We start from the raw sequence: 27,190 nt of genomic DNA, 5'->3' as shown, positions 1-27,190 counted from the left end.
CTGTGTCGCATGCCACACCCCCAAGCAGACCCTTCTATAGCGTCGCTCATAGAGAAGTCCACCTTTGGTCTCCCGAAGTTGCAGCCTTGGTTGCTGAGAAAAGGCGTCTACGCCGACTGTGGCATAATTCTCGCAACCCCAGAGACAAAACTGTGAAACAAAACAAGAAAACAGGCTGAATTCCTGGACGTGCCCTGCCAAATGGCGCTCCCTATCCCCGCTGTCGAGCCAGATGAATTAATCTGCGAAATCGGAAAGCTCAAGGCGTCAAAATCTCCAGGATACGATGGTATCGATGTACCAGCCATTAAAGCACTGCCACCGAATGGAATCCAGCTCCTTCTCAAAATCACAAACAAATGTTTTCAACTAGGACACTTCCCCATCCAGTGGAAATGCGCTGAAATAATCGTAATTCAAAAACCTGGGAAACCTGCAACTAATCTTACTCCATATCGCCCGATTAGCTTATTGGCGATTCTCTCCAAAGTAGTTGAGAGATTATTTTTGCGCAGAGTCCGAGCAATCCTTGAGGAGGCACATTTGATCCCGGATCACCAGTTTGGCTTCAGAGAATGTCATGGCACACCATAGGATTGTTGCAAACATTCTGGATTCGAGGAAAAGAAATATTGCTCGGCAGTCTTCCTGGACGTCAAGCAAGCCTTTGACAGAGTATGGCACACTGGACTGCTCTACAAGCTGAAGATTGCCCTACCTGCACCATACTACTTATTTCTAAAATCTTACGTCGAGGGTTCTTCGTGAAGTGCGGACATGAAGGCTCCGACATTAGAGACATTAGAGCCGGAGTTCCTCAGGGAAGCGTACTGGGCCCAGTCCTCTTTACTTTATATACCGCTGACATGCCTATCATATCGAATAGAAGACTACTGACTGCCACCTATGCTGACGACACGGCCTTCTTGCCAAACGATGTTTCGTCACAGACTGCCTCTGCCATCCTCCAAATGCAGCTTGACTCCACTAACGTCTGGCTAAGGAGATGGAATTTGATGGTCAACCCCGAGAAGTCCACTCAAACCACTTTTGCCCTAAGAGGTGAAGACTGCTCCCGGTTCAACTGGACGGCTCAACCATCCCTAGCAGCGATACAGCCAAGTATTTGGGTCTGGTGCGAAAGTGTGGTAGATACCATAGCTTTGAGGACTTTAGAACATCCTTGTCTTGCAGCTTACTTGCGTATCCTTTTTGCAATAATTTCAGGATTTCTTTTTTATATGCCTCCGCTGTTTTCTTGTCTCGCTGTAGTTTGCGTTCCAGGCACCTTAGATGCGGTATGGCCATTGCCTTATTGATGATTCAGTCATTTTTACTGCCAGTTGATTTACCGCGGACTGCGATTTATCAATATTTGCTACGCACACATCGAAGTTTTCCAGACTAAATTGGCGCTTGATCAATTGTTGTAAATTTCGATCTTCCTGACTGACAGCAGACGAAATTGTTCTCTCTTGAGCCCACTTTGTGGTGGTGTTCAGCCTATGTGGCTATGCAGCTGTTGTTCAACCAAACAAACTACATACAAGGTCCAATTCAAAAGTTCCAGGACTTTTATTAAAAAAAACGAAAACTATTTATTTTTTTTGAAAAATTTATTGGTCGCCTTCAAAATAGTCTCCTTCCGCCTGAATACAACGTTTTGCACGTTTAAGAAGGTGATCGAACGACTTTTTTAGGTCATTTGTCGGTATAGCGTTGAGGATGGCGGTCGCCGCCTGTTGGATGGCATCAACGTCAGCATAGTGGTTTCCTTTCATGGCCAAATGTAGTTTTCCGAAAAGGTAGAAGTCGCACGGTGCCATATCAGGTGAATACGGCGAGTAGTTAATGGTTAAAATGTGATTTTTGGTCAAATAATCGGTCGGATTCTCAGCAATTTTTGGTCGTCAGTCAATTTGTGCGGAACAAATCGTGCACACACCTTTCGTAAGCCCAAATGTTCCGTCAAAATGCGATAAATCGATGTTTTGGAGATGTTCAATTCCATTTCCATCAATTTCAATGATGTTTGCGGCTGATTATTGATGAATTCACGCACAGTGAATTGCACTCTGCTACGGGATAGGCAGTCATCGCCATAAACTTGTTTCATCAATTTCGGTAAAAGTTTTACCAATTTTAAAACCAAATTTAATGTTGGCTCTTTTTTTCGAAGCTCATTTTCCGACCGATAACACAAACATGCTGACACTTAAAACGCAATAACTTCACTTCCAATCGATGAAATGTAATGACAATGACACTGGACAATCCATAAAGATAGCAGATTCTAACGCACCAGTCGACATATAGATAGCGCCACCAGGGGGCGCTAGATTCAAAAATTCCTGTTTATTATGGAACGCACCTTGTATATTGTATAAAGGTTTGGGGCGTGCACCTCTAGCTATGCTCTAACTAGCTCGCCGGATTATCGGGGTTCTTCCTACACTTTAGACACATACACTCTTGCACAATATTTTAGGTGCACTAAACGGTAAAAAGCAATATCAATTAAACCAACTAAAATCTACTGTACTACCCGACAGAATAGATCGCCTAATCAGATCAATAACTTATTGTTTGGGAATAAGGTGTTGTCTGTTCCCTTTCTTTACCCACTCAACCAATGCAATTCAACCATGTATGAAGCGATTGTGAATTGACCCTAATATAACTAAAACTTTCTAGTCTAGTAGAACTTCATCATGCTTCAGTAATGACACTTAAAAGGGTTTAAGCCATCATTTCTTATTTAACTTCATGTATTAAACATGTTCATAGTATTTGGCCTAGCCAATAAAAGAAAATTAAATCGAATATTCAAAAAGGAGGCAAAGAAAATAATAAAATTACGTATACAGAATGGAGATTAATTAGAATAGAAATAAACAGATCTTATAATCGTTTCTGATTGGCAAAAAGAAAGAAAGAATATAATATATAATAATCTTTTGTTCATTGTTGTATTCATAGAAACAACCCAAAATAAAATAATTAATTTCAATATAAAAATTATAGAAAATATCAATGCACTTCAGTATTAGTTTTCATTACATACACACTGCGGCGTTGTGTTCGTTGAGCTCAATGAAGACCCATTGACCGTTGATTATATATGCTGAACATAAGTATTAAATATATATATATATAGCCATACAAAAGTGCAAGTACCGAAGTTGGTATACAGATTAAGGGAATAACTAATATTCGTTTTTAAAGTGACCAGATCGATGGAATAAATCTATAATTTTAACGTTGACTGGTCAGAAAAAAAAAAACAAAAGCAAAATGCACTAGTTATACGTCTATATAGATATGCCGCATAAATATACCAATATGTATATCCTGGCGAATTGAAGATCTATATAATCCTCATAATGGAATTGCAGTCGCGCCAACGAAGATTAAAGCTGGGTGTTGAGCTGCGATTGGGACGGCAAGTGGTGGTCGACGGGTGACGTAATATGCTACTTTAAGCTTTAATTGTCCATTTCATCCCTGGCCATTCCATTGAAATACTGAATGCTGTCTGGGAAGATCCGAGCGCCTCCCAATCGAATTAGGACTGATCGTAGAAAGCTTGTGGATATTGCGCGGTTCACAAATTATATTCCACGTTTAATTAGCAATAGTAGCTTTCAGGTTGTTGTGCTTTCCGAACCGTGTCTAGCACTTTTTCAAGGAATATCACCAATTTGAAGTTATTGGATAATACCGGCAAGACCAATAGGCACGTCCGATAAGCTCAAGCTTCTCTTTAGCAATGCCTACCTATTGCTGCTTACTATAAATGGAGAGTGCCAAAATCGAACTCATGTACAGTGCCAATACAAGTACATTACATACGTTTGTGCATAGCTTAAAAGATAAGCGCGCTAGCTTTCGTTCAGATAACTGTATGATCGTATGACCATCTGCCAAGCAAGTGAGCTTAAGTCAAGGTTACCTAAGAGCACAGAACCAACGTTGCTCTTATCTCTCAATCTGGCAAAAATTAAGAGTTTGGATAAAATCAACCATGTAGAAAATCAGCCACTACGCCACAGTTTATGTTGAGCTAATCAAAACATACACTGAAGAAAAAAAATAATAAAAAAAATATAGTCTTCGGATATTTTAAATTTGTATATCTGTAAGATGGAAAACGCCTAAACTTTTTCCTTGTTCATTTCTTAATCGATAATAAACTTGATTAATTTTGTCGGAGACCTCTGCGGGAATGAAAACGGGTGCTAACTTAGCATTAAATTTCTTAAGTGCATTGCTCTGACAAAAATTTCTTGCGAATATCTTGTCACCTTTCTTCAAAAGGACTCTACGACTGCGTAAGTTGTAGGTCTTAGCGTTTCGCTCGTTTGCCTGCGCAACTATTTCTTTAGCTTGTTGACGAATCACTTGCATTACCGTAGGTCTTTCTATGACTGTGTCATCAGACAGCAATTGCAACCGTCTAAGTAGTTCGTAGTCTTTGCCGTTAAGCATCATATTTTAGCCAAAAGCCAGAAAATATGGAGAATAACCTGTACTCGGATGAACATTACCTTCTAACGCTGTGCTTATCACGGGTAATTTACTGTCCCAATTGGAATGGGCATTGCCAATATAAGCTCGAATGGCCGCCAACACTTACCTATTCACTCTTTCACTGGCATTAGCCTGCGGCGAATAAATAGCTGTGCATATGTGATTAACTCCAAAGCGAGTAAGAAAAGCTTTAAAGGCTCCACAGATAAATTGTCTGTAAGAATTGTTTCGGGGACACCAAAAGTACAAAATTAACTATTTCAAATTCCAAATACTCACTAATTTTGCTTGAAGTGAACTTTTTAAGAGGACAAAAGAAATGAAGTTTGGTATTATGATCGACAACAATTAGAAGACCAATACTTTCTTTACCTTTCTTTGAGCGCGGGTATGGTCCCAAAAGATCCATATACAATTTATGAAATGGACGTTCAGACGTCATTGGTTTACCCATTGGTGGCCTGAGAATCTTATTGGCACCTTTCGTCTTTCGACAAACCGTACCCTTTGAAACATAGTCTCGGATTTGTGTAAACATTCGCGGCCAGAAAAGATATCTTTTCAGCTTTTCTATCATTTTGCCCATTCCGCAATGTGCAGCATTAGGAGGATCATGAGCCTTAACAATAACATCATGAACAAGAGTTGAGGGAATCCAAAGCTTCCATGACAATTTTTCTTGCATGTCATCTTCCGAGGCTTGTTCTATTCTCTTGTAAATTAAATCATCCACTATCTTTAAATCGGGAAGTCTTGATTGATTGGCACGAACAGTATCTAACAAATTGCAGTATTCTGACTGTTTAAATTCTGCCGAAGACAGATAGGTCCCTGATTTTCAAATTCTTCTATGGCCAGTTCATTTTGGTGCGAAAGTGCATCTGCCACTACATTTTGAGAGCCGCTTCGGTGTGCTATTTTAAAATAGAATCCTTGTAATTTCACTACCCATCTTCCTTGTCGTCCTCTGAGATCTTTTTGTTTCATCAGCCACTGCAAAGGCATGGCCGGTAATGACTTGGAAGTCCTGACCTTCAACATATGCTCTAAACTTTTTAAAACCTTATAATACAGCCAAGCACTCAAGGTCAGTAACGCTGCACTTCCGTTGTGCCTTTGAAAGTTTCTGTGACATATAAGCAATGGGTAATTCGTCCCCATGGTCATTCAACTGAGCTAAAACACAGCCTACTCCACTAGTACTAGCATCACATATGAGGATAAAAGGCCTGGAAAAGTCAGGTGTTGTTAAAATGGGTGCCGAAGTCAAGCGGGATTTTAAGTCAATGAAAGCCGATTCAACTTCACTAGACCATTTAAAAGAATTATTTTTCCTAAGCAAGTCTGTCAGCGGAACGCTAAACGTAGCATAGTTATGGACAAACCTCCGATACCATCCTGATAAGCCAAGGAAGCGTCTTAGTTACTTTACGGTTTTAGGTACCGGAAATAGCTTGTACTTTTCCGGGATCTGTTTTAAGTTGACCATATCCAATTACAAATCCAAGATATTTGATTTCACGCATACAAAATTTAGGTTTCGCTATGTTAATTGTTAAATTAGCTTTACGCAAGTGCAACGCGACCTCCAGTAAGAGTAGCATTTGCGACTCAAAGTCTTCTGACAACACTAACAAGTCGTCTAGGTAAACGAATACACGGGTGCGCAAATGTGCTGGGATCACTTGGTCCATGAGTCTGCAGAGTGTCTGAGGCGCATTGCAAATGCCAAATGGCATTATGAAATAATGGCCGATTTGGACCGGTAAAAGCCGTATACTGGCGCGAATTTTTCTCGAGTGGAATTTGCCAGAACGCGTGCTTCATATCAAGTCCAGTAATATATCTGGCCGGTGGCAATCGACTCAGTATGCCATCAATATGTGGTAAGGGATACGCATCGTTTCGCGTATATTTATTTATTTCACGAGAATCTAAGCAAAGCCTGCACTTATCTCCCTTCCTTACGAGGACGCAGTTACTGCTCCAAGGGCTGGTAGATTCTTCAATAATATCTAACGCTAGCTTATGCTCGACCTCACTAAACATTAATATTTCGATAGCTGGAGAAATTGGCCAATGCCTTTGTTTCACTGGTGTTACATCACCAATTTCAATACGGTGTTTTATTAGATTAGTGCCCTTCACGTTCATACGAAGCAAAATTCGAAATGACCGACTTTAATCGCTTCCTCCTTCTAAATTAAGGGTGTGTATTTTCACGTCGGCCCCAGATGTTTAGGTCCTTTCCAGTATCTAATTCGTTCACGTGCTGGTCTGGGCGTAGCAAGTCTGACAGAATGCAAAAGTCCTTCAAAAAATCTATACCCAAGTATACATCTTGTTTCAAATCGGGTATTATGAAAAATTCGACATTGTGAACTTGATCACGAAAATGAACGTCAATCACCAGTTTTCCTACAACTTGGCATGTTGCATCGTTTGCTGTTCTAATGTTACCGGAACATTTCTGAACCTTGTGGTGTTTTATTAGCGCCTTTGCTGCCGCACCACCTACGCAACTGATGGTAGCTCCTGAATCTAGTAGACCTAATAGTGGAACGCTTTGGTTGGTATATGACTTCTAGTTCTGGTGTTTCGATATTCTCGCTTTGGGTATCAGTCTTTACAGCTGAGTGGGAAGGTAATGTCCGCTTTAATATAATGGTTGCTTCTGAGTTTTTAATTGTTGATAATGGCCTATGACCATTGGAATTATTTAGGGATGCGCCAAGGAGGTGTTGTTCTGCGCATCCCGGAGCGGGTTTCCCGTAGGATTGCAGTTGATACAATTCGGCTTGAATACATTTTTGGTTCCACAGCCATAACAAAATATGCGCAGTTCCAAAATTTTGGTCGAGCTCTGCCCTTAATTCTGATCTGTCCAATATCATTATATGCAAAAGTTCATATCTCAGCTCTGATTTTGCGTTGCGCTTCAAAATATCAACCAATTTGGCTTCACTTACGGAATGGGACAACTGGGATTTCAATAGCTGATTGAAAATCATCAAACGATTTGTTCTCTTTTTGGCGTCGCTTCCGAATCAATTCCCATAACTCATCCCTCTCGTCATCAAAACGACGAAACTCAGAACAAAAGGTCTGCCAAGAATAGTTTGAATTTTTACGATGAAAGTTCCAGAACCAGTCGTTAGCTTTACCAGTAAAAATTAAGTGCAGATTATCACAAAGGAGGTGGTAATCACCAATCAGTTTCTAAGCTGTCAATGAACGAAGGCGGTATAAAAATTCCTCTATTTGCATAGAATCTTTCGAAGCGTCATATTTTAGCCGCCAGCTCTGAATTATCTGAGCAGCCTTATCAGGATTTACATTTATATTTTATCCACCGCTACTAAAAGAACGTGTAGGCGGTAAGATATTTGGGTTATTGTCTTGGTTTAAGTTGGCCCTACTGACATGTGCTGGAGAAATTCATCTATTCTGTGTTGATATGGGGCTATTACGCTCTATTTCAAGAGCCGAAAGCTGTGCTTGTAAGGTCTCTTGAATGCTGCTTTTAATAAAAGTACTTAAGTCCTCAATAAAAGTTCTTTGCTGAACCTGTAGAACAGATTGAATACAAGGTTTTTTCCAAAGTAAACAGGACTTTTTGAATCTAGCGCCCCCTGGTGGCGCTATCTATGTGTCTAGAATCTGCTATCTTTATCGATTGTCCAGTGAGAATTTCATGACATTTCATCGATTGGAAGTGAAGTTATTGCGTTTTAAGTGTCAGTATGTTTGTGTTATCGGTGCGAAAATGAGCTTCGAACAAAGAGCCAACATTAAATTTTGTTTTAAAATTGGTAAAGCTTTTACCGAAACGTTTCAATTGATGGAACAAGTTTATGGCGATGATTGCCTATCCCGTAGCAGAGTGCACGAGTGGATTCAACGTTTTCAAAGTGGTCGCGAGGACATAAATGACGATCACATTGTGGGCCAATCAAAATTCGTGATCACCGAAAATTCCATCGAAACTGTTCGTGAATTCATCAAAAATCAGCCGAAATCATCATTGAAATTGATGGAAATGGAATTGAACATCTCCAAAATACGATTCAATTTATCGCATTTTGACCGAACATTTGGGCTTATGAAAGGTGTGTGCACGGTTTGTCCCGCACAAATTGACTGACGAACAAAAATTGCTCAGAATCCAACATTCGAAGGACATCATTAAAGAGGTCAAAAAGGACAAAAACTTCCTTTACAATATTGTGACTGGTGACGAAATGTGGTGTTTCTAATATGATCCCGAAACGAAACGCCAGAGTGCTGAATGGAAGGCACCGGACGAGCCGAAACCCATAAAATCGCGCATTTAGAAGTCTAAAGTGAAGACAATGCTGATTTGTTTTTATGATTCCAAGGGTATTGTCCACAAAGAATTTGTTCCACCCGGCCAAAACGTTAATGCGGTATTCTACCTTGGAGTTTTGAAGCGTTTTGTGCGCCGTATTCGACGTGTTCGGCCCGAATATCGCGAAGATGAAAGTTGGCGTTTGTTGCACGATAATGCGCCGTCTCATCGATCGACGCTTGTGACCGATTATTTGACCAAAAATCACATTTTAACCATTAACCACTCGCCGTATTCACCTGATATGGCATCGCGCACTTCTACCTTTTCGGAAAAATGCATTTGCCCATGGAAGGAAAGCGTTATGCAGACGTAGAGGCCATTCAAAAGGCTTGCACCGGCATACTGGCGGCCATACCGGCCAATGAGCTAAAACACTCGTTCGGCATGCTTTTGGATCGTGTAAAAAGCTGCATTGAAGCAGAAGGAGACTATTTTGAATAAAATAAATTGATTTTGCCGAAAAAACCTTTTGTTCTGTTTGTTTTTTGTTAAAGTCCTGTTTACTTTGGAACACACCTTGTATAGCCATACAAAAGTGCAAGTACCGAAGTTGGTATACAGATTAAGGTAATAACTAATGTTCGTTTTTAAAGGAAAAGGAGATTATCTCTATTGATTCATTATTGTGACCAGATCGATGGAATAAATCTATAATTTTAACGTTGACTTGTCAGAAAAAAAAACAAAACCAAAATGCACTAGTTATACGTCTATAAAGATACTAGCAGGTATTGCCCGTCTTAACCCGTCTGAATATAATGTTTCCAATTGTATTTATTTTTTGTGTGCATAACCTACCCATATGTTTTCACCTTATAAGTTACCAGTAGGAAGGCATTTAAGGTATTTAAATGAACATTTTCTGTTCTTGACAAAAAATTGTTCAGTAGTCCGTTACATTTTTGTTCTTGCCAAACTATTTCGTTAAACGAAGATGACCACTATAACTAATATTTTTTAATGCTCGTTTTCCCCCCTTTGGAGCTAGAATTTTCCAAAAGCCTTTCTTAGTGTGCTCCTACACTATGATGGATACTATGAAAGGATACTTGAGTCCAAATTTCATCTTTTACCGTTTGGGCTGTGCGTTGATCACCAATTAGTCAGGACAAACTGTTTTATATATAGAGATAACGCAACGTTTTAAGATAGACTATGTGCAAAAAAGGGGAATAATTATAAGGGTATATCCTAATTTTAAATTCACATTTGAGTCTTTACGTGCCATATTGACCCAATACGGTCACGCACGAACTCGGAATATGAAACACGGCACTCGTGTCAATGCCGTGCAGCGATGAGCCACGATCAAAAAGCACTGACAATTCTCATCTCAATTTGCTAGAGTAATACTTTCGATAGTTGAAGCCACCGATACCATCAAAATATCGAAGTTTGAATGCAATAAGCAGAATTTTTAAATAATAAAATCTAATTATTTATTGAGATCAATAAGAACAAATCATATACATACATACATCTGCCCGCAATGCGAAGCAGAATATGCGTAGCTCCGTTTTTCGGTTTCTGCTTTACTATCGCTTACGCAGTCGTTGCCTAGCGACGGTAACTGTAAACTTTTGGCGTTTTGCCTTTGCAATTAACATTAAATGGTCAAAACGAAAGAAGCAGAGCGAGCTAATGACTTGCAGTTGTTGTTGTTTTTAGAGCACTATTTTTTTTTACAATCAAACAACAGTGTTCGATGGCCCAATGTATACATTAATACGAATGTACATACATGCTATATTCATACACAGGCATACATACATATGTACATATGTTTCTCTTTACTTTTTCAACCGTACATAGAGAACCGCACACATAGACACGAACTGTTGCTTGTTGTGTGTGAGTGTGTGTATGTGATGTCCCCAACTATTTGATATTTGTTGTTGCTGCATAAAGTTATTAATGAAAACACTAATGCCAAATGCAGTAAACAAAGAAAAAATTACTTTTAAAAATGTTATATAATTTTCAATTAATTAACATTTCTTGCTCTGTCAGTGCAACACGAATGTACATACATACATATGTAGATACATATGTACATAGATGTGCACATACATATGTATCTATGGACATTCACATATTAGTGTCTCACATTTTGCTTTGGCTATTTCAATCGTTTGCACGCAACTACACGAACAGCTGCTTGCATGTGTGTGTGTGTATGTATACTTAGTTGTCCCCAACTGTTTGATATTTTGTATTGTTTGTTCTGCCTGCTTTTGTAAAATGCATATTTTGAAAATCCTTGAATGCAAAGTTGTAGATTTAGTTACGTAGATTACATTATCCAAATTTTAAATCGATCGGACTAAATTTATAACACAAACTTTTCATTTGAAATAGTGAATAAATATTAAAACCCCAATAATTCAAGCTCCAACACAAATTTCGAGTATGCAGTTTTGTTTGTATTCTTTAATTGATTTTAGAAACTAAGTTTTAAGTCGATCGGTTGAAAAATGCGATTTTTTCAAACAAACTTTGGAGCTACTTTTCCCCCCTTTGGAGCTCGAATTTTCCAAAATCCCTTCTTAGTCCGCATCTACACCCTGATAGGATCCCAAATTTTAGCTTTCTAGCTCTTATTGTTTGGGCTGTGGGCTGTTTCCTTTTTGCCCCAACATTTTTTTTACAGGAAAACTCCCATATTTTAGGCCTTAAAAAAAAATATCAAGAAACCAAGTATACAGTTTTTCTTGGAATTGTTCTGAGAGTATACAAACTAAGTTTAAAGTTAATCAGATGAAAACTGTAGATTTTTCATACAAACGATGGAGCCTGTTTTCCCCCTTTGGAGCTCGAGTTTTCCAAAATCCCTTCTTAGTGGGGACCTAGACTATGAAAAGATACTTGAGTCCAAATTTCAGCTTCCTAGCCTTTACCGTTTGGGCTGTGCGTTGATCACCAATCAGTCAGTCAGTCAATCAGGACAAACTGTTTTATATATATATAGATGTATATCCTGGCGAATTGAAGATCTATATAATCCTCATAATGGAATTGAAGTCGCGCCAACGAAGATTAAAGCTGGGTGTTGAGCTGCGACTGGGACGGCAAGTGGTCGTCGACGGGTGACGTAATATGCTACTTTAAGCTTTAATTGTCCATTTCATCCCTGGCCATTCCATTGAAATACGAAACATCGTTGACTGGGCAAATGGCTTTTACTGAATGCTGTCTGGGAAGATCCGAGCGCCTCCCAGTCGAATTAGGACTGGTCGTAGAAAGCTTGTAGATATTGCGTGGTTCACAAATTATATTCCACGTTTAATTAGCAATAGTAGCTTTTAGGTTGTTGTGCTTTCCGAACCGTGTCTAGCACTTTTTCAAGGAATATCACCAATTTCAAGTTATTGGATATTACCGGCAAGACCAATTTCTATAAACATGTTTCCTTTAGTGTCCGAATTTAGCAGTAATAACATACCTTGTCAGACACCAAATACACTTCACTGATTTTATTATCCCAATTCTTGTAAATTTGTTTGCGACTTGTGCTATTTTAATCAGAGCACATGTAATTTAACTCACAATAATTTATTGTTGTTTCAAAAAGTAAATAGGCACGTCCGATAAGCTCAAGCTTCTCTTTAGCAATGCCTACCTATTGCTGCATACTATAAATGGAGAGTGCCAAAATCGAACTCATGTACAGTGCCAATACATTACATACGTATGTGCATAGCTTAAAAGATAAGCGCGCTAGCTTTCGTTCAGATAACTGTATGATTGTATGACCATCTGCCAAGCAAGTGAGCTTAAGTCAAGGTTACCAAAGAGCACAGAACCAACGTTGCTCTTATCTCTCAATCTGGCAAAAATTAAGAGTTTGGATAAAATCAACCTTGTAGAAAATCAGCCACTACAACTTCCACTGAACCATGTATTAATCAACCTAGTTTGGTTTTGGATAACATCGGTCGTATTTCATCTCCATTGATGACAGCTCATGTGGTGATCTAGTTGCCGTGACGTTGTCCTGTTAGCAGCAATGGTGCTTGATTTTGTAACTTTTTAATGTCGACGAAGTTACGTGGCAAAGAATTAGACAGATTTTCGTAGTTGATTTGTTGTGAAGGAAGCTTTAAATCGTTTATTAGCCATACATAATTTAACTCGTGTATTGTGCCTCTGGTATCACTTAGCTTGATATTTGCTCGCTCTGCTGTTGACTCGTATCTATATAATCCTCCTGTCCAGCTAAAGCAATCGGGGCTCATTGATTCCTTTTGAATCAATTTCATGAGCCAGACTCACATCCATGATAGTGGATGTACTTTCTTCATATAAAAATGAAATTATCTGTTTGGAATATTTTTGCCATTACCGTCGCCTCGCTTGCCTGTTTGTGTAGCAGCTTGTTGTGAAATTTCTCGCAATTATCAATTTTGCAAGCCTCTCTTAGATTGCATTGACATTTATGAAATTTCAAACACCAATAGCACGCTTTATGGCGGTTTGCGAAATCCCAGCGTTTCTTTACAGTAGAGTTGAGAAAAACGTTGCATTTAATAAGGTCGTGTTAATCCTTGTAGCAAATAGAACAAGTTGCTCTAGCATTTGGCATTGGGTTGCCGGCCGTATCAACAATTTTGTTCGCTTTTTGTTGCTCTGCATACAATGTTACCGGGTTATTAATTGCTGACACCTTTTGGAAGAATGAAATGTCTTGAATAAGATCAGCCTGTTTCTGAGCGCCTTGGATAATCGATGTACGACTTATTCGTCAGGAAATCCACAGTTCCTGCTTGAAGTTTCAAATTGGTGTATGAAGTGCTTCCAGGCTAGCGCAGATGATCCGTCGAATTCCAAGTTTTCCGTCGAAAGCTTGTCGTGATAGCATTTTTGCCATTGTTTTTTGCATGGATTCGTCGTGTGGTGTTTCCGAATTGCGTTGCTGATGTACCAAATCGGACATTTGCCCGTTTAACATCGAGCGTGCGTGTTTTTCGTTGGACCGTGCAGAATTTGAAGAAGAACATTTTGTCAGTACAGCTTTGGTTTTCAAAACATTTCTCTTACTTACCTATGCTTCTTCTTCCGCTTGAAGAAGATCCAACTCACGCGTGCACCTATCGATTCCATTCTTAATTTTCGCTATACCTGTTTGTCGTTTGCAGTGACGTCACTATGTGCTTCTGCCTGTGCGTTTTGCAGTTGAGTGAGTTCCTTCTGCTTTTTGAATTTTTGGCGCTTTAAGTTTACATTTTCCGCATCTACATTTTCGAATTGTTCGTAGACCTCCAGTTTCAGCTTTTGACTCATCGTCGCTTTCGATGCTGCCAACAGTTTTTGTCGTACTTGCTTCGGCGCCAATGTCAAGAAATTCACAGACGCGCAATAGAGCGTTTTTGCCTAGTTCCTTGATAATTTCCAGCTCGTTAAATTAAATTTTTAAGCAACAACTTATGCGCAACTTGACCATAGTTACCAGAAGGGCCATACTCAAAATACTAAACAATAACGATAAATTTCTTAATACTAGCTTCATCAACTATTAACAAGTAAAAAAGCTAAAGTCGGGTGTCCCGACTTTGAAATACTCTGTACATATGTTTACAATAATTATAGAAAATAAATAAAATTAAGAAAATTAAAAAAAAAAATTTTTTGATCGATTTTACCTTTCTCGGTATTCGTACTCACGTAAAGGTGTATAATTGCACATATACAAAGCAATTGTGCCTGTGTGAGTGGATGTATGCCTATGCGCATCTATTCGTGTCTGTGTAAACATGTTAGCAGTCAACCAAACAGCAACATCAACAATAGCCGCGGGCAGCGCTGCAGCAGCAAATATATTTATGGCTATAACTTCTTGTTAAATCGGTCTATCATAATAACTAACTGGCGGTATTTGCAAAATTTGAGTTCGAAATTCCAAGAATTACGGGAGTTAGAGAAAATCGCGATTTGCTGGGGAGAGGGGGGAGGGAGGGAAATTCCAAAATATACATTTTCTGCGTATTCACACAAGGCATCTTGGACTAAAATTTGGTGTGCCTAGGTCTTATAGTCTCCGAGATATAGGCGATTATACGAATGGAAAATCGGGAAACCTTCATAGGGGGGAAGTGGGGGAGGAAAATCAAAAAAATAAAACAAACTCGTATAGAATACACACATAAGGCATCTTTGTGCAAAATTTGGTGTCTCTATCTCTTATAGTCTCTGAGATCCAGGTGTTCATACGGACGGACAGACAGACAGACAGGGCTAGATCGACTCGTCTCGTCATGCTGATCAAGAATATATATACTTTGTGGGGTCTGCCACGCCTCCTCCTGCCTGTTACATTTTTCAGCTCCCGCAAACCTAATATACTTCATGTACAGAGTATAAAAACTACTTAGCGTTTGGTTAATTCATAAGATACAAATGTTTTCTGCTGTTTTGTACTGAATTGATCTTACCGCACTTAATACCCTGAATATCGGCCATTATTATTGATGATTTTTTCGATTCCTGCAAACATAGAGAATAACAAGTAGTACATTTCATGTACAGAGTATAACAACTTCTGACAAATCTGCACTTGTTTATAGTTGGTAAAGCCTTTTATTAACACGCTTATTTTATTTCAATACAAATAAAAAGTTTCACAACCCACGCAGTACATTAATACTTGTATAATATTTATAGAATAATATTTTGGAATTTCGAAATAAAATTTGGTAATTAGTGATTATGTGTGCAACTGCACATTTACATAGAAATTGTGTCTATGTGTGCAGAGTTGAGCCAAATCTACAACAATAACACGTGTTCTGCGTGTTCATATAAGTCATTTTGAATTAAAATTTACTGTCTCTACTATCTATAGTCTCCGAGATACAGATGGTTTTATTTAGAAATTGTTTTATTGCATATTTTACTAATTCTGCAATTTTAATTTATAGACTGATGCGGGAGGAAGAATCGCTGGATAATATTAAACAATACTACGTCAAATGTAAAAACGAAGATGGAAAGTATACGGCTATACAGAATATTTATGGATGCATAAGTATTGGTCAAGCAATCATATTTTGCCATGTAAGTTATTTATTGATGAGTATTATTTCAAACCGATAATGTGTGTTCGAGAAAACGATTTGAGATGCCTACAATTAAATAGAAGTCTCACTCTATATTTGGAATTTGGTGATCGTTTTGCAGATTAGCGAAACCAAACGTAACCATTTTTTTTCTTATCGCGTCACATTTTTAGTAATTAATGAAGTTTCTCAGGTGGTGCCGTGCAAATTAACACAGTTACAATTTAAGTTTATATTTGAAAAAGGTAGGATACATCAGTTGAACAAGCGGGATTCTAGGTTGTTAACTTCTTTGTATCTGAAACAATTTGAACAATGCAACTAAAATTATTTCCATTTCTGTACAATTGATATTTCTTTCTAGACTCGTAAAACTGCAGCTTGGCTAGCAGCTAAAATGGCGTCTGATGGACACTCCGTTGCAGTGTTATCTGGTGATTTAACTGTGGAGCAAAGACTAGCTGTTTTGGATAGGTTTCGGTCAGGATTACAAAAAGTTCTGATAACAACTAACGTGTTATCCAGGGGTGATATAATGGATAAATAACTATAAAGTTTACATTACATTGCTCTTTTTTATTATCAGGTATTGATATAGAACAGGTTACTATTGTTGTTAATTTTGACTTGCCAGTTGATGTTCGTGGAAATGCTGATTGTGAGACTTACCTACACCGCATTGGTCGAACAGGACGTTTCGGTAAGTACGTTTTTTTTGCCGTAGTAGACCCAAAGTTAATGGATTGTTTATATGTACATATATGATCAGTATGATAGGAAGAATAGATGTGGATATTTTTATTTATCGAAAAGTACATAAAATTTATCACAAACTATATGACATTTTGTATATACAAGGTTTGTTCCAAAGTAAACAGGACTTTTTGAATCGACTGATGCGTTAGAATCTGCTATCTTTATCGATTGTCCAGTGATAATTTCATGACATTTCATCGATTGGAAGTGAAGTTATTGCGTTTTAAGTGTCAGTATGTTTGTGTTATCGGTGCGAAAATGAGCTTCGAACAAAGAGCCAACATTAAATTTTGTTTTAAAATTGGTAAAACTTTTACCGAAACGTTTCAATTGATGGAACAAGTTTATGGCGATGATTGCCTATCCCGTAGCAGAGTGCACGAGTGGTTTCAACGTTTTCAAAGTGGTCGTGAGGACATAAATGACGATCAACATGTGGGCCAATCAAAATTCGTGATCACCGAAAATTCCGTCGAAACTGTGCGTGAATTCATCAAAAATCAGCCGAAATCATCATTGAAATTGATAGAAATGGAATTGAACATCTCCAAAACATCGATTTATCGCATTTTGACCGAACATTTGGGCTTACGAGGTGTGTGCACGGTTTGTTCCGCACAAATTGACTGACGACCAAAAATTGCTCAGAATCGATCGACGCTTGTGACCGATTTTTTGACCAAAAATCACATTTTAACCATTAACCACTCGCCGTATTCACCTGATATGGCACCGTGCGACTTCTACCTTTTCGGAAAAATGCATTTGCCCATGAAAGGAAAGCGTTATGCAGACGTAGAGGCCATTTAAAAGGCTTGCACCGGCATACTGGCGGCCATACCGGCCAACGAGCTAAAACACTCGTTCGGCATGCTTTTGGATCGTGCAAAAAGCTGCATTGATGCAGAAGGAGACTATTTTGAATAAAATAAATTGATTTTGGCGAAAAAACCATTTGTTCTGTTTGTTTTTTTTTTTTTAAAGTCCTGTTTACTTGGAAAACACCTTGTAGATCTCATTAAAGTTATTGGTACAATGTTTTTAAGAAAATTTCCTACGTTATCTTTATCAAATTGACAAAATGTTTTATTATTTTGTAAATCAGGCCTTACCACATTCGGAGGCTTTATCACATCATTTAGTTGGCAGGTACAATAAAATTTATTTTTTTTAAAGGATTGTGGGAGAGGGACTAATTAACCCCTGTATAATTATTTGTGCAAAAACTGTTTTCTGTGTTTCTGATTGTAAAATAACGGTACTTTGTTTTTTGTTATGCAGTTTTTTTCTTTTAAGTATTTTGTACATATTTTAATTGAAATATTCCTCCATCCACCTCATTTGTGGTTCCGGTATTACTGATAAACCATAGAAGTCGAGAATTTGATTAAAAATAATTATGTGTGCAAAACGACTTATTTGCCTTCTGTTTGCGTTAAAGTAAACAAATAATTTTAATTTCCTTATGCAAGTACAACTATAGTAAAAAAGTGAGTAGGGGATCACGTAAAACTAAGGAAAATCGAGAGATTATTAATATTAGTTAATTTAATAGTAAGAAATGCCACGTGGAACGGAATTGTCGGATGAAGAGCGCGGTAGGATACGGGCAATGAGCGATGCTGGTATACAAATTGGACAAATAGTATCTGCCTTAAATCGGTATCGCAATACAGTAGCAAAATTTTCAAAAGATTCAGATAATTATGATGTTGCCAAGCGGAGTGGTTTAATTGCGGCCATAGATGAGCGGACTACAGGACATATCCGACAAAGATGCACGTATGGCATTCTTCAATAAGTACCGATTTTAGAAGGAAGAATTTAAGATGTCATTTTTAGCGATGAAAAAAAGTTAAACTTGGACGGTCCTGATGGTAACCACAAATATTGGAGGGATATTCGAAACCCAGGCAGACCTGCTACAAGCGCAACCATGGGGGAGCATCGCTAATGGTATGGGCTGCCTTTAGCTCAAAAAGCAAGTCCCAAATACGCTATGTCCCGAGTAAAATGAACGCCGAAAAGTATATAGAACTGTTGGATAGGGAGTTCATATCATTTGAGAGCAATTTCATTACGATCGGTGGATATTCTAGCAACACAACAGACCAGGAACATACCGTTGATACAGTGGCCAGTGTTGAGTCCAGCCCTGAATCCTATAGAGAATATGTAGGGCATACTTTCTGCTGAAATATTTATATATTCCAAGCAGTATGACACTCAAAAGCAGCTTCAAAATTCAATTATAGAAGAGTGGGCACAAATTGATGAATTCTATGCCATGGAGTGTGGTAAATGGTAAAGGAGCACAATGGTTATGTTATGTTATGTTTTGGCTTAAACGTCATTTTATACATTGCACATATGTATATTTATTTTACAGGGGTATAATATTCCAGTCAAGCTTACGCTTCTTCAACTCCTCTTTACTCAAATTAATTTGCTTATGATTTGTGAGACATAGTTTTTGAGCTGAAACTTTAAAGTCTTTTCCGGTCGGTTGATTTTAACAAGAACAACGACAGTTTAAGTGACTTTTTATACTCTGAAATGTAGAAGAGTATACTTGTATTAGGTTTGCGCGAGCTGAAAAATGTAACAGGCAGACCCCACATAGTATATATATTCTTGATCAGCATGATAAGACGAGTCGATCTCCCCCCCCCCCCCACTCCCCCAATAATGGGGGTTTTCCGTAACACCGTTCGTATAATTGCCTCGGAGACTATAAGACCTAGGAACACCTAATTTTAGTCTAAGATGCCTTTTGTGAATACGTAGAAAATGTGTATTTCGAAATTTCCCTCCCACCCCCCTTCCAATGTTCGCGAAGGACATAAAAATTGATTTCTCGTTTATTATTTCAGGAAAGTCCGGAATTGCAATTAATCTCATCGATAGCGAACGATCTATGGCAGTATGTCGAACTGTTGAAAAACACTTTAAAAAGGAAATCCAATATCTAAATACTGATAACGCTGACGATATTGAAAAGATAGGAAATTAATTTCATCGTTGTTATAATCAGTTCGATTACGCTTTTTCTAAATTTATTAAGTGAATAAAAATAGCCCTATACAAAATTGTAATATGTTATTTTATTGGCAATGGAGATAATTTTGAATGCTACAAACGCACATAACTGAAAGTAAAAGTTGTTGTAGATTTATAATCGGGCGTGCCACGGAAATCTCTTTCTCCCAAATTTCGCCCTAAAACCAAATCTTGGTGCCAGGGAAATTTTTTTAGATGTTTTCAAATCTCGTCTGTTTGGCCAGGAGTTTTGATTTTAAAAATCATAGCAATATAAAGTTTAGTTTTTATAAATAAACTGAAATTACTAAATGGCGACTTTAAACACTAGAACTTTGAACACAGCTTTCAAAACAACAAACAAACTTATAGAAATTTGTGTGTCGCCGAGTCGGCAGGTTTGTTTGTTAGCGAAAATGTGTGTTGGCGCAGATGCTGCTTTAGATTAAGATAGTTTAAGAGAATTATTTGAATTTTAGTTTAGGGCGAAAAGAGAGCGCGAGAGCGGCCGTTTGCGGACGTCGCCTCGCGCCCTTTTTTCGCCGCCTTAGGCTTAGTTTAGCATGTAAGCCTAATGTGAAGTCAGTTGAAAAACCGAACTAAATAGAAGCACAATCGCACAATCGTTTCGTCATTTTCGATATTAAAGTCAGAATTAAAAGCAAGCGTCCCATCTTTGTTTAAATAATTTATATAAACTCATATAAATTTTCAATGTGAGTGGTAATAAAACTGTCATTTAAAATGTACAATACGGAGCATCGAAACAAAATGTAAGTACATTTTTATAATTTCTGAATTCAAGTGGAAATCCTTTTTTTCAGGGGAACACATCGCCCGAACAAGACTCAATCTTCGTGCAGTTTATGGATATACGTGCGGCGATAGGGTGGCTGTTGCCGCTCTTGGGAGGCGCTTAAAGCAAATTTAAATGCAAATGGCCCTCCGTGAATAATTCAAGCTCCAACAAAAAATTTAAAAAACAGAGTATGCAGTTTTCTTTGTATTCTTTTATTGATTTCAGAAACCAAGTTTTATGCCGATCGGCTAAAAAATGCGGATTTTTCAAAAAAAACTTTGGAGCTCTTTTTTCCCCCCTTTGGAGCTCGAATTTTCCAAAATCCCTTCTTAGTGCACATCTACACCATGATAGGATACTTGAGCCCAAATTTCAGCATCCTAGCTTTTACCGTGTGGGCTGTGGGCTGTTGACGCTTTTTGCTTTTGTGCCCCAACATTTTTTTACAGGAAAACTCCCATATTTTAGGCCCAAAAAAAAAATAAAAAAACAATATCAAAAAACCAAGTATACAGTTTTTCTTGGAATTATTCTGTGAGTATACAAACTAAGTTTGAAGTTAATCAGATGAAAACTGTAGATTTTTCATACAAACGTTGGAGCCTGTTTTCCCCCTTTGGAGCTCGAGTTTTCCAAAATCCCTTAGTGGGCACCTAGACTATGAAAGGATACTTGAGTCCAAAATTTCAGCTTCCTAGCCTTTACCGTTTGGGGTGTGCGTTGATCACCAATCAGTCAGTCAGCCAGTCAGTCAGTCAGGACAAACTGTTTTATATATATATAGATGTATATCCTGGCGAATTGAAGATCTATATAATCCTCATTATGGAATTGAAGTCGCGCCAACGAAGATTAAAGCTGGGTGTTGAGCTGCGACTGGGACGGCAAGTGGTCGTCGACGGGTGACGTAATATGCTACTTTAAGCTTTAATTGTCCATTTCATCCCTGGCCATTCCATTGAAATACGAAACATCAACATCACAAGTTATTGGATATTACCGGCAAGACCAATTTCTATAAACATGTTTCCTTTAGTGTCCAAATTTAGCAGTAATAACATACCTTGTCAGACACCAAATACACTTCACTGATTTTATTATCCCAATTCTTGTAAATTTGTTTGCGACTTGTGCTATTTTAATCAGAGCACATGTAATTTAACTCACAATAATTTATTGTTGTTTCAAAAAGTAAATAGGCACGTCCGATAAGCTCAAGCTTCTCTTTAGCAATGCCTACCTATTGCTGCATACTATAAATGGAGAGTGCCAAAATCGAACTCATGTACAGTGCCAATACATTACATACGTATGTGCATAGCTTAAAAGATAAGCGCGCTAGCTTTCGTTCAGATAACTGTATGATCGTATGACCATCTGCCAAGCAAGTGAGCTTAAGTCAAGGTTACCTAAGAGCACAGAACCAACGTTGCTCTTATCTCTCAATCTGGCAAAAATTAAGAGTTTGGATAAAATCAACCTTGTAGAAAATCAGCCACTACAACTTCCACTGAACCATGTGTTACTCAACCTAGTTTGGTTTTGGATAACATCGGTCGTATTTCATCTCCATTGATGACAGCTCATGTGGTGATCTAGTTGGCGTGACGTTGTCCTGTTAGCAGCAATGGTGCTTGATTTTGTAACTTTTTAATGTCGACGAAGTTACGTGGCAAAGAATTAGACAGATTTTCGTAGTTGATGTGTTGTGAAGGAAGCTTTAAATCGTTTATTAGCCATACATAATTTAACTCGTGTATTGTGCCTCTGGTATCACTTAGCTTGATATTTGCTCGCTCTGCTGTTGACTCGTATCTATATAATCCTCCTGTCCAGCTAAAGCAATCGGGGCTCATTGATTCCTTTTAAATCAATTTCATGAACCAGACTCATATCCATGATAGTGGATAGTTTCTTCATATAAAAAGGAAATTATCTGTTTGGAATATTTTTGCCATTACCGTCGCCTCGCTTGCCTGTTTGTGTAGCAGCTTGTTGTGAAATTTCTCGCAATTATCAATTTTGCAAGCCTCTCTTAGATTGCATTGACATTTATGAAATTTCAAACACCAATAGCACGCTTTATGGCGGTTTGCGAAATCCCAGCGTTTCTTTACAGTAGAGTTGAGAAAAACGTTGCATTTAATGAGGTCGTGTTAATCCTTGTAGCAAATAGAACAAGTTGCTCTAGCATTTGGCATTGGGTTGCCGGCCGTATCAACAATTTTGTTCGCTTTTTGTTGCTCTGCATACAATGTTACCGGGTTATTAATTGCTGACACCTTTTGGAAGAATGAAATGTCTTGAATAAGATCAGCCTGTTTCTGAGCGCCTTGGATAATCGATGTACGACTTATTCGTCAGGAAATCCACAGTTCCTGCTTGAAGTTTCAAATTGGTGTATGAAGTGCTTCCAGGCTAGCGCAGATGATCCGTCGAATTCCAAGTTTTCCGTCGAAAGCTTGTCGTGATAGCATTTTTGCCATTGTTTTTTGCATGGATTCGTCGTGTGGTGTTTCCGAATTGCGTTGCTGATGTACCAAATCGGACATTTGCCCGTTTAACATCGAGCGTGCGTGTTTTTCGTTGGACCGTGCAGAATTTGAAGAAGAACATTTTGTCAGTACAGCTTTGGTTTTCAAAACATTTCTCTTACTTACCTATGCTTCTTCTTCCGCTTGAAGAAGATCCAACTCACGCGTGCACCTATCGATTCCATTCTTAATTTTCGCTATACCTTGTTTGTCGTTTGCAGTGACGTCACTATGTGCTTCTGCCAGTGCGTTTCTGCTTTTTGAATTTTTGGCGTTTTAAGTTTACATTTTCCGCATCTACATTTTCGAATTGTTCGTAGACCTCCAGTTTCAGCTTTTGACTCATCGTCGCTTTCGATGCTGCCAACTGATATAACTTCCACAATTTTGGCGGCCATGACCGTTTTTGTCGTACTTGCATCGACGCCAATGTCAAGAAATTCACAGACGCGCAATAGAGCGTTTTTGCCTAGTTCCTTGATAATTTCCAGCTCGTGCAATTAAATTTTTAAGCAACAACTTATGCGCAACTTGACCATAGTTACCAGAAGGGCCATACTCAAAATACTAAACAATAACGATAAATTTCTTAATACTAGCTTCATCAACTATTAACAATTAAAAAAGCTAAAGTCGGGTGTCCCGACTTTGAAATACTCTGTACATATGTTTACAATAATTATAGAAAATAAATAAAATTAAGAAAATTTAAAAAAAAAATTTTTTGATCGATTTTACCTTTCTCGGTATTTGTACTCACGTAATGGTGTATAATTGCACATATACAAAGCAATTGTGCCTGTGTGAGTGGATGTATGCCTATGCGCATCTATTCGTGTCTGTGTAAACATGTTAGCAGTCAACCAAACAGCAACATCAACAATAGCCGCGGGCAGCGCTGCAGCAGCAAGTATATTTATGGCTATAACTTCTTGTTAAATCGGTCTATCATAATAACTAACTGGGGGTATTTGCAAAATTTGAGTTCGAAATTCCAAGAATTACGGGAGTTAGAGAAAATCGCGATTTGCTGGGGAGAGGGGGGAGGGAGGGAAATTCCAAAATAAACATTTTCTGCGTATTCACACAAGGCATCTTGGACTAAAAGTTGGTGGCCCTGGGTCTTATAGTCTCCGAGATATAGGCGATTATACGAATGGAAAATCGGGAAAACCTTCATAGGGGGGAAGTGGGGGAGGAAAATCAAAAAAATAAAACAAACTCGTATAGAATACACACATAAGGCATCTTTGTGCAAAATTTGGTGTCTCTATCTCTTATAGTCTCTGAGATCCAGGTGTTCATACGGACGGACAGACAGACAGACAGGGCTAGATCGACTCGTCTCGTCATGCTGATCAAGAATATATATACTTTGTGGGGTCTGCCACGCCTCTTCCTGCCTGTTACATTTTTCAGCTCCCGCAAACCTAATATACTTCATGTACAGAGTATAAAAACTACTTAGCGTTTGGTTAATTCATAAGATACAAATGTTTTCTGCTGTTTTGTACTGAATTGATCTTGCCGCATTTAATACCCTGAATATCGGCCATTATTATTGATGATTTTTTCGATTCCTGCAAACATAGAGAATAACAAGTAGTACATTTCATGTACAACTTCTGACAAATCTGCACTTGTTTATAGTTGGTAAAGCCTTTTATTAACACGCTTATTTTATTTCAATACAAATAAAAAGTTTCACAACCCACGCAGTACATTAATACTTGTATAATATTTATAGAATAATATTTTGGAATTTCGAAATAAAATTTGGTAATTAGTGATTATGTGTGCAACTGCACATTTACATAGAAATTGTGTCTATGTGTGCAGAGTTGAGCCAAATCTACAACAATAACACGTGTTCTGCGTGTTCATATAAGTCATTTTGAATTAAAATTTACTGTCTCTACTCTGGTTTTATTTAGAAATTGTTTTATTGCATATTTTACTAATTCTGCAATTATAATTTATAGACTGATGCGGGAGGAAGAATCGCTGGATAATATTAAACAATACTACGTCAAATGTAAAAACGAAGATGGAAAGTATACGGCTATACAGAATATTTATGGATGCATAAGTATTGGTCAAACAATCATATTTTGCCATGTAAGTTCTTTATTGATGAGTATTATTTCAAACCGATAATGTGTGTTCGAGAAAACGATTTGAGACGCCTACAATTAAATAGAAGTCTTACTCTATATTTGGAATTTGGTGATCGTTTTGCAGATTAGCGAAACCAAACGAAACCATTTTTTTTCTTATCGCGTCACATTTTTAGTAATTTATGAAGTTTCTCAGGTGGTGCCGTGCAAATTGACACAGTTACAATTTAAGTTTATATTTGAAAAAGGTAGGATACATCAGTTGAACAAGCGGGATTCCAGGTTGTTAACTTCTTTGTATCTGAAACAATTTGAACAATGCAACTAAAATTATTTCCATTTCTGTACAATTGATATTTCTTTCTAGACTCGTAAAACTGCAGCTTGGCTAGCAGCTAAAATGGCGTCTGATGGACACTCCGTTGCAGTGTTATCTGGTGATTTAACTGTGGAGCAAAGACTAGCTGTTTTGGATAGGTTTCGGTCAGGATTAGAAAAAGTTCTGATAACAACTAACGTGTTATCCAGGGGTGATATAATGGATAAATAACTATAAAGTTTACAATACATTGCTCTTTTTTTATTATCAGGTATTGATATAGAACAGGTTACTATTGTTGTTAATTTTGACTTGCCAGTTGATGTTCGTGGAAATGCTGATTGTGAGACTTACCTACACCGCATTGGTCGAACAGGACGTTTCGGTAAGTACGTTTTTTTGCCGTAGTAGACCCAAAGTTAATGGATTGTTTATATGTACATATATGATCAGTATGATAGGAAGAATAGATGTGGATATTTTTATTTATCGAAAAGTACATAAAATTTATCACAAACTATATGACATTTTGTATATACAAGGTTTGTTCCAAAGTAAACAGGACTTTTTGAATCGACTGATGCGTTAGAATCTGCTATCTTTATCGATTGTCCAGTGATAATTTCATGACATTTCATCGATTGGAAGTGAAGTTATTGCGTTTTAAGTGTCAGTATGTTTTGTGTTATCGGTGCGAAAATGAGCTTCGAACAAAGAGCCAACATTAAATTTTGTTTTAAAATTGGTACAACTTTTACCGAAACGTTTCAATTGATGGAACAAGCTAATGGCGATGATTGCCTATCCCGTAGCAGAGTGCACGAGTGGTTTCAACGTTTTCAAAGTGGTCGTGAGGACATAAATGACGATCACATTGTGGGCCAATCAGAATTCGTGATCACCGAAAATTCCGTCGAAACTGTGCGTGAATTCATCAAAAATCAGCCGAAATCATCATTGAAATTGATAGAAATGGAATTGAACATCTCCAAAACATCGATTTATCGCATTTTGACCGAACATTTGGGCTTACGAAAGGTGTGTGCACGGTTTGTTCCGCACAAATTGACTGACGACCAAAAATTGCTCAGAATCGATCGACGCTTGTGACCGATTATTTGACCAAAAATCACATTTTAACCATTAACCACTCGCCGTATTCACCTGATATGGCACCGTGCGACTTCTACCTTTTCGGAAAAATGCATTTGCCCATGAAAGGAAAGCGTTATGCAGACGTAGAGGCCATTTAAAAGGCTTGCACCGGCATACTGGCGGCCATACCGGCCAACGAGCTAAAACACTCGTTCGGCATGCTTTTGGATCGTGCAAAAAGCTGCATTGATGCAGAAGGAGACTATTTTGAATAAAATAAATTGATTTTGCCGAAAAAACCATTTGTTCTGTTTGTTTTTTTTTTTTAAAGTCCTGTTTACTTGGAAAACACCTTGTAGATCTAATTAAAGTTATTGGTACAATTTTTTTAAGAAAATTTCCTACGTTATCTTTATCAAATTGACAAAATGTTTTATTATTTTGTAAATCAGGCCTTACCACATTCGGAGGCTTTATCACATCATTTAGTTGGCAGGTACAATAAAATTTATTTTTTTTAAAGGATTGTGGGAGAGGGACTAATTAACCCCTGTATAATTATTTGTGCAAAAACTGT

General features: G+C 37.9%; 2 protein-coding genes across 3 annotated transcripts in view; both read left to right on the top strand.

The window, feature by feature from the left end:
- Positions 1-19,799, top strand: part of LOC115628124 (DEAD-box helicase Dbp80-like) — an 89,339-nt gene extending 69,540 nt beyond the window's left edge. For both annotated transcript variants that reach the window (XM_030524101.1, XM_030524100.1), the window contains 4 exons: positions 15,817-15,952; positions 16,319-16,481; positions 16,541-16,654; positions 19,584-19,799. In XM_030524101.1, the coding sequence (XP_030379961.1) occupies positions 15,817-15,952; positions 16,319-16,481; positions 16,541-16,654; positions 19,584-19,723 (553 nt within the window). In that variant the 3' untranslated portion in view covers positions 19,724-19,799. The remainder of the gene's footprint in view (positions 1-15,816; positions 15,953-16,318; positions 16,482-16,540; positions 16,655-19,583) is intronic.
- Positions 19,800-20,493: 694 nt separating this feature from the next.
- Positions 20,494-25,926, top strand: LOC115628130 (DEAD-box helicase Dbp80-like). The gene is made up of 4 exons (XM_030524110.1): positions 20,494-20,522; positions 25,065-25,200; positions 25,567-25,729; positions 25,790-25,926. The coding sequence occupies exons 1-4, from the start codon at positions 20,494-20,496 to the stop codon at positions 25,924-25,926; spliced, it is 465 nt and encodes a 154-aa protein (XP_030379970.1).
- Positions 25,927-27,190: the final 1,264 nt, after the last annotated feature.

Source organism: Scaptodrosophila lebanonensis, unplaced genomic scaffold (genome assembly GCF_003285725.1).
Source record: "Scaptodrosophila lebanonensis strain 11010-0011.00,11010-0021.00 unplaced genomic scaffold, SlebRS2 tig00000101-arrow-pilon, whole genome shotgun sequence".
In the NCBI taxonomy this organism is placed as follows: Eukaryota; Metazoa; Arthropoda; class Insecta; order Diptera; family Drosophilidae; genus Scaptodrosophila; species Scaptodrosophila lebanonensis.
The sequence above is the reverse complement of the archived record's forward strand: the minus strand, read 5'-3'. Positions and strand labels throughout refer to the sequence as shown.

Coding starts and splice junctions, on each gene's coding strand:
- LOC115628130 (XM_030524110.1), top strand. CDS start 20,494: ATGTACAATACGGAGCATCGAAACAAAAT. Junction 20,523..25,064: donor ACGGAGCATCGAAACAAAAT/GTAAGTACATTT, acceptor TATAATTTATAG/ACTGATGCGGGAGGAAGAAT. Junction 25,730..25,789: donor AACTAACGTGTTATCCAGGG/GTGATATAATGG, acceptor TTTTATTATCAG/GTATTGATATAGAACAGGTT.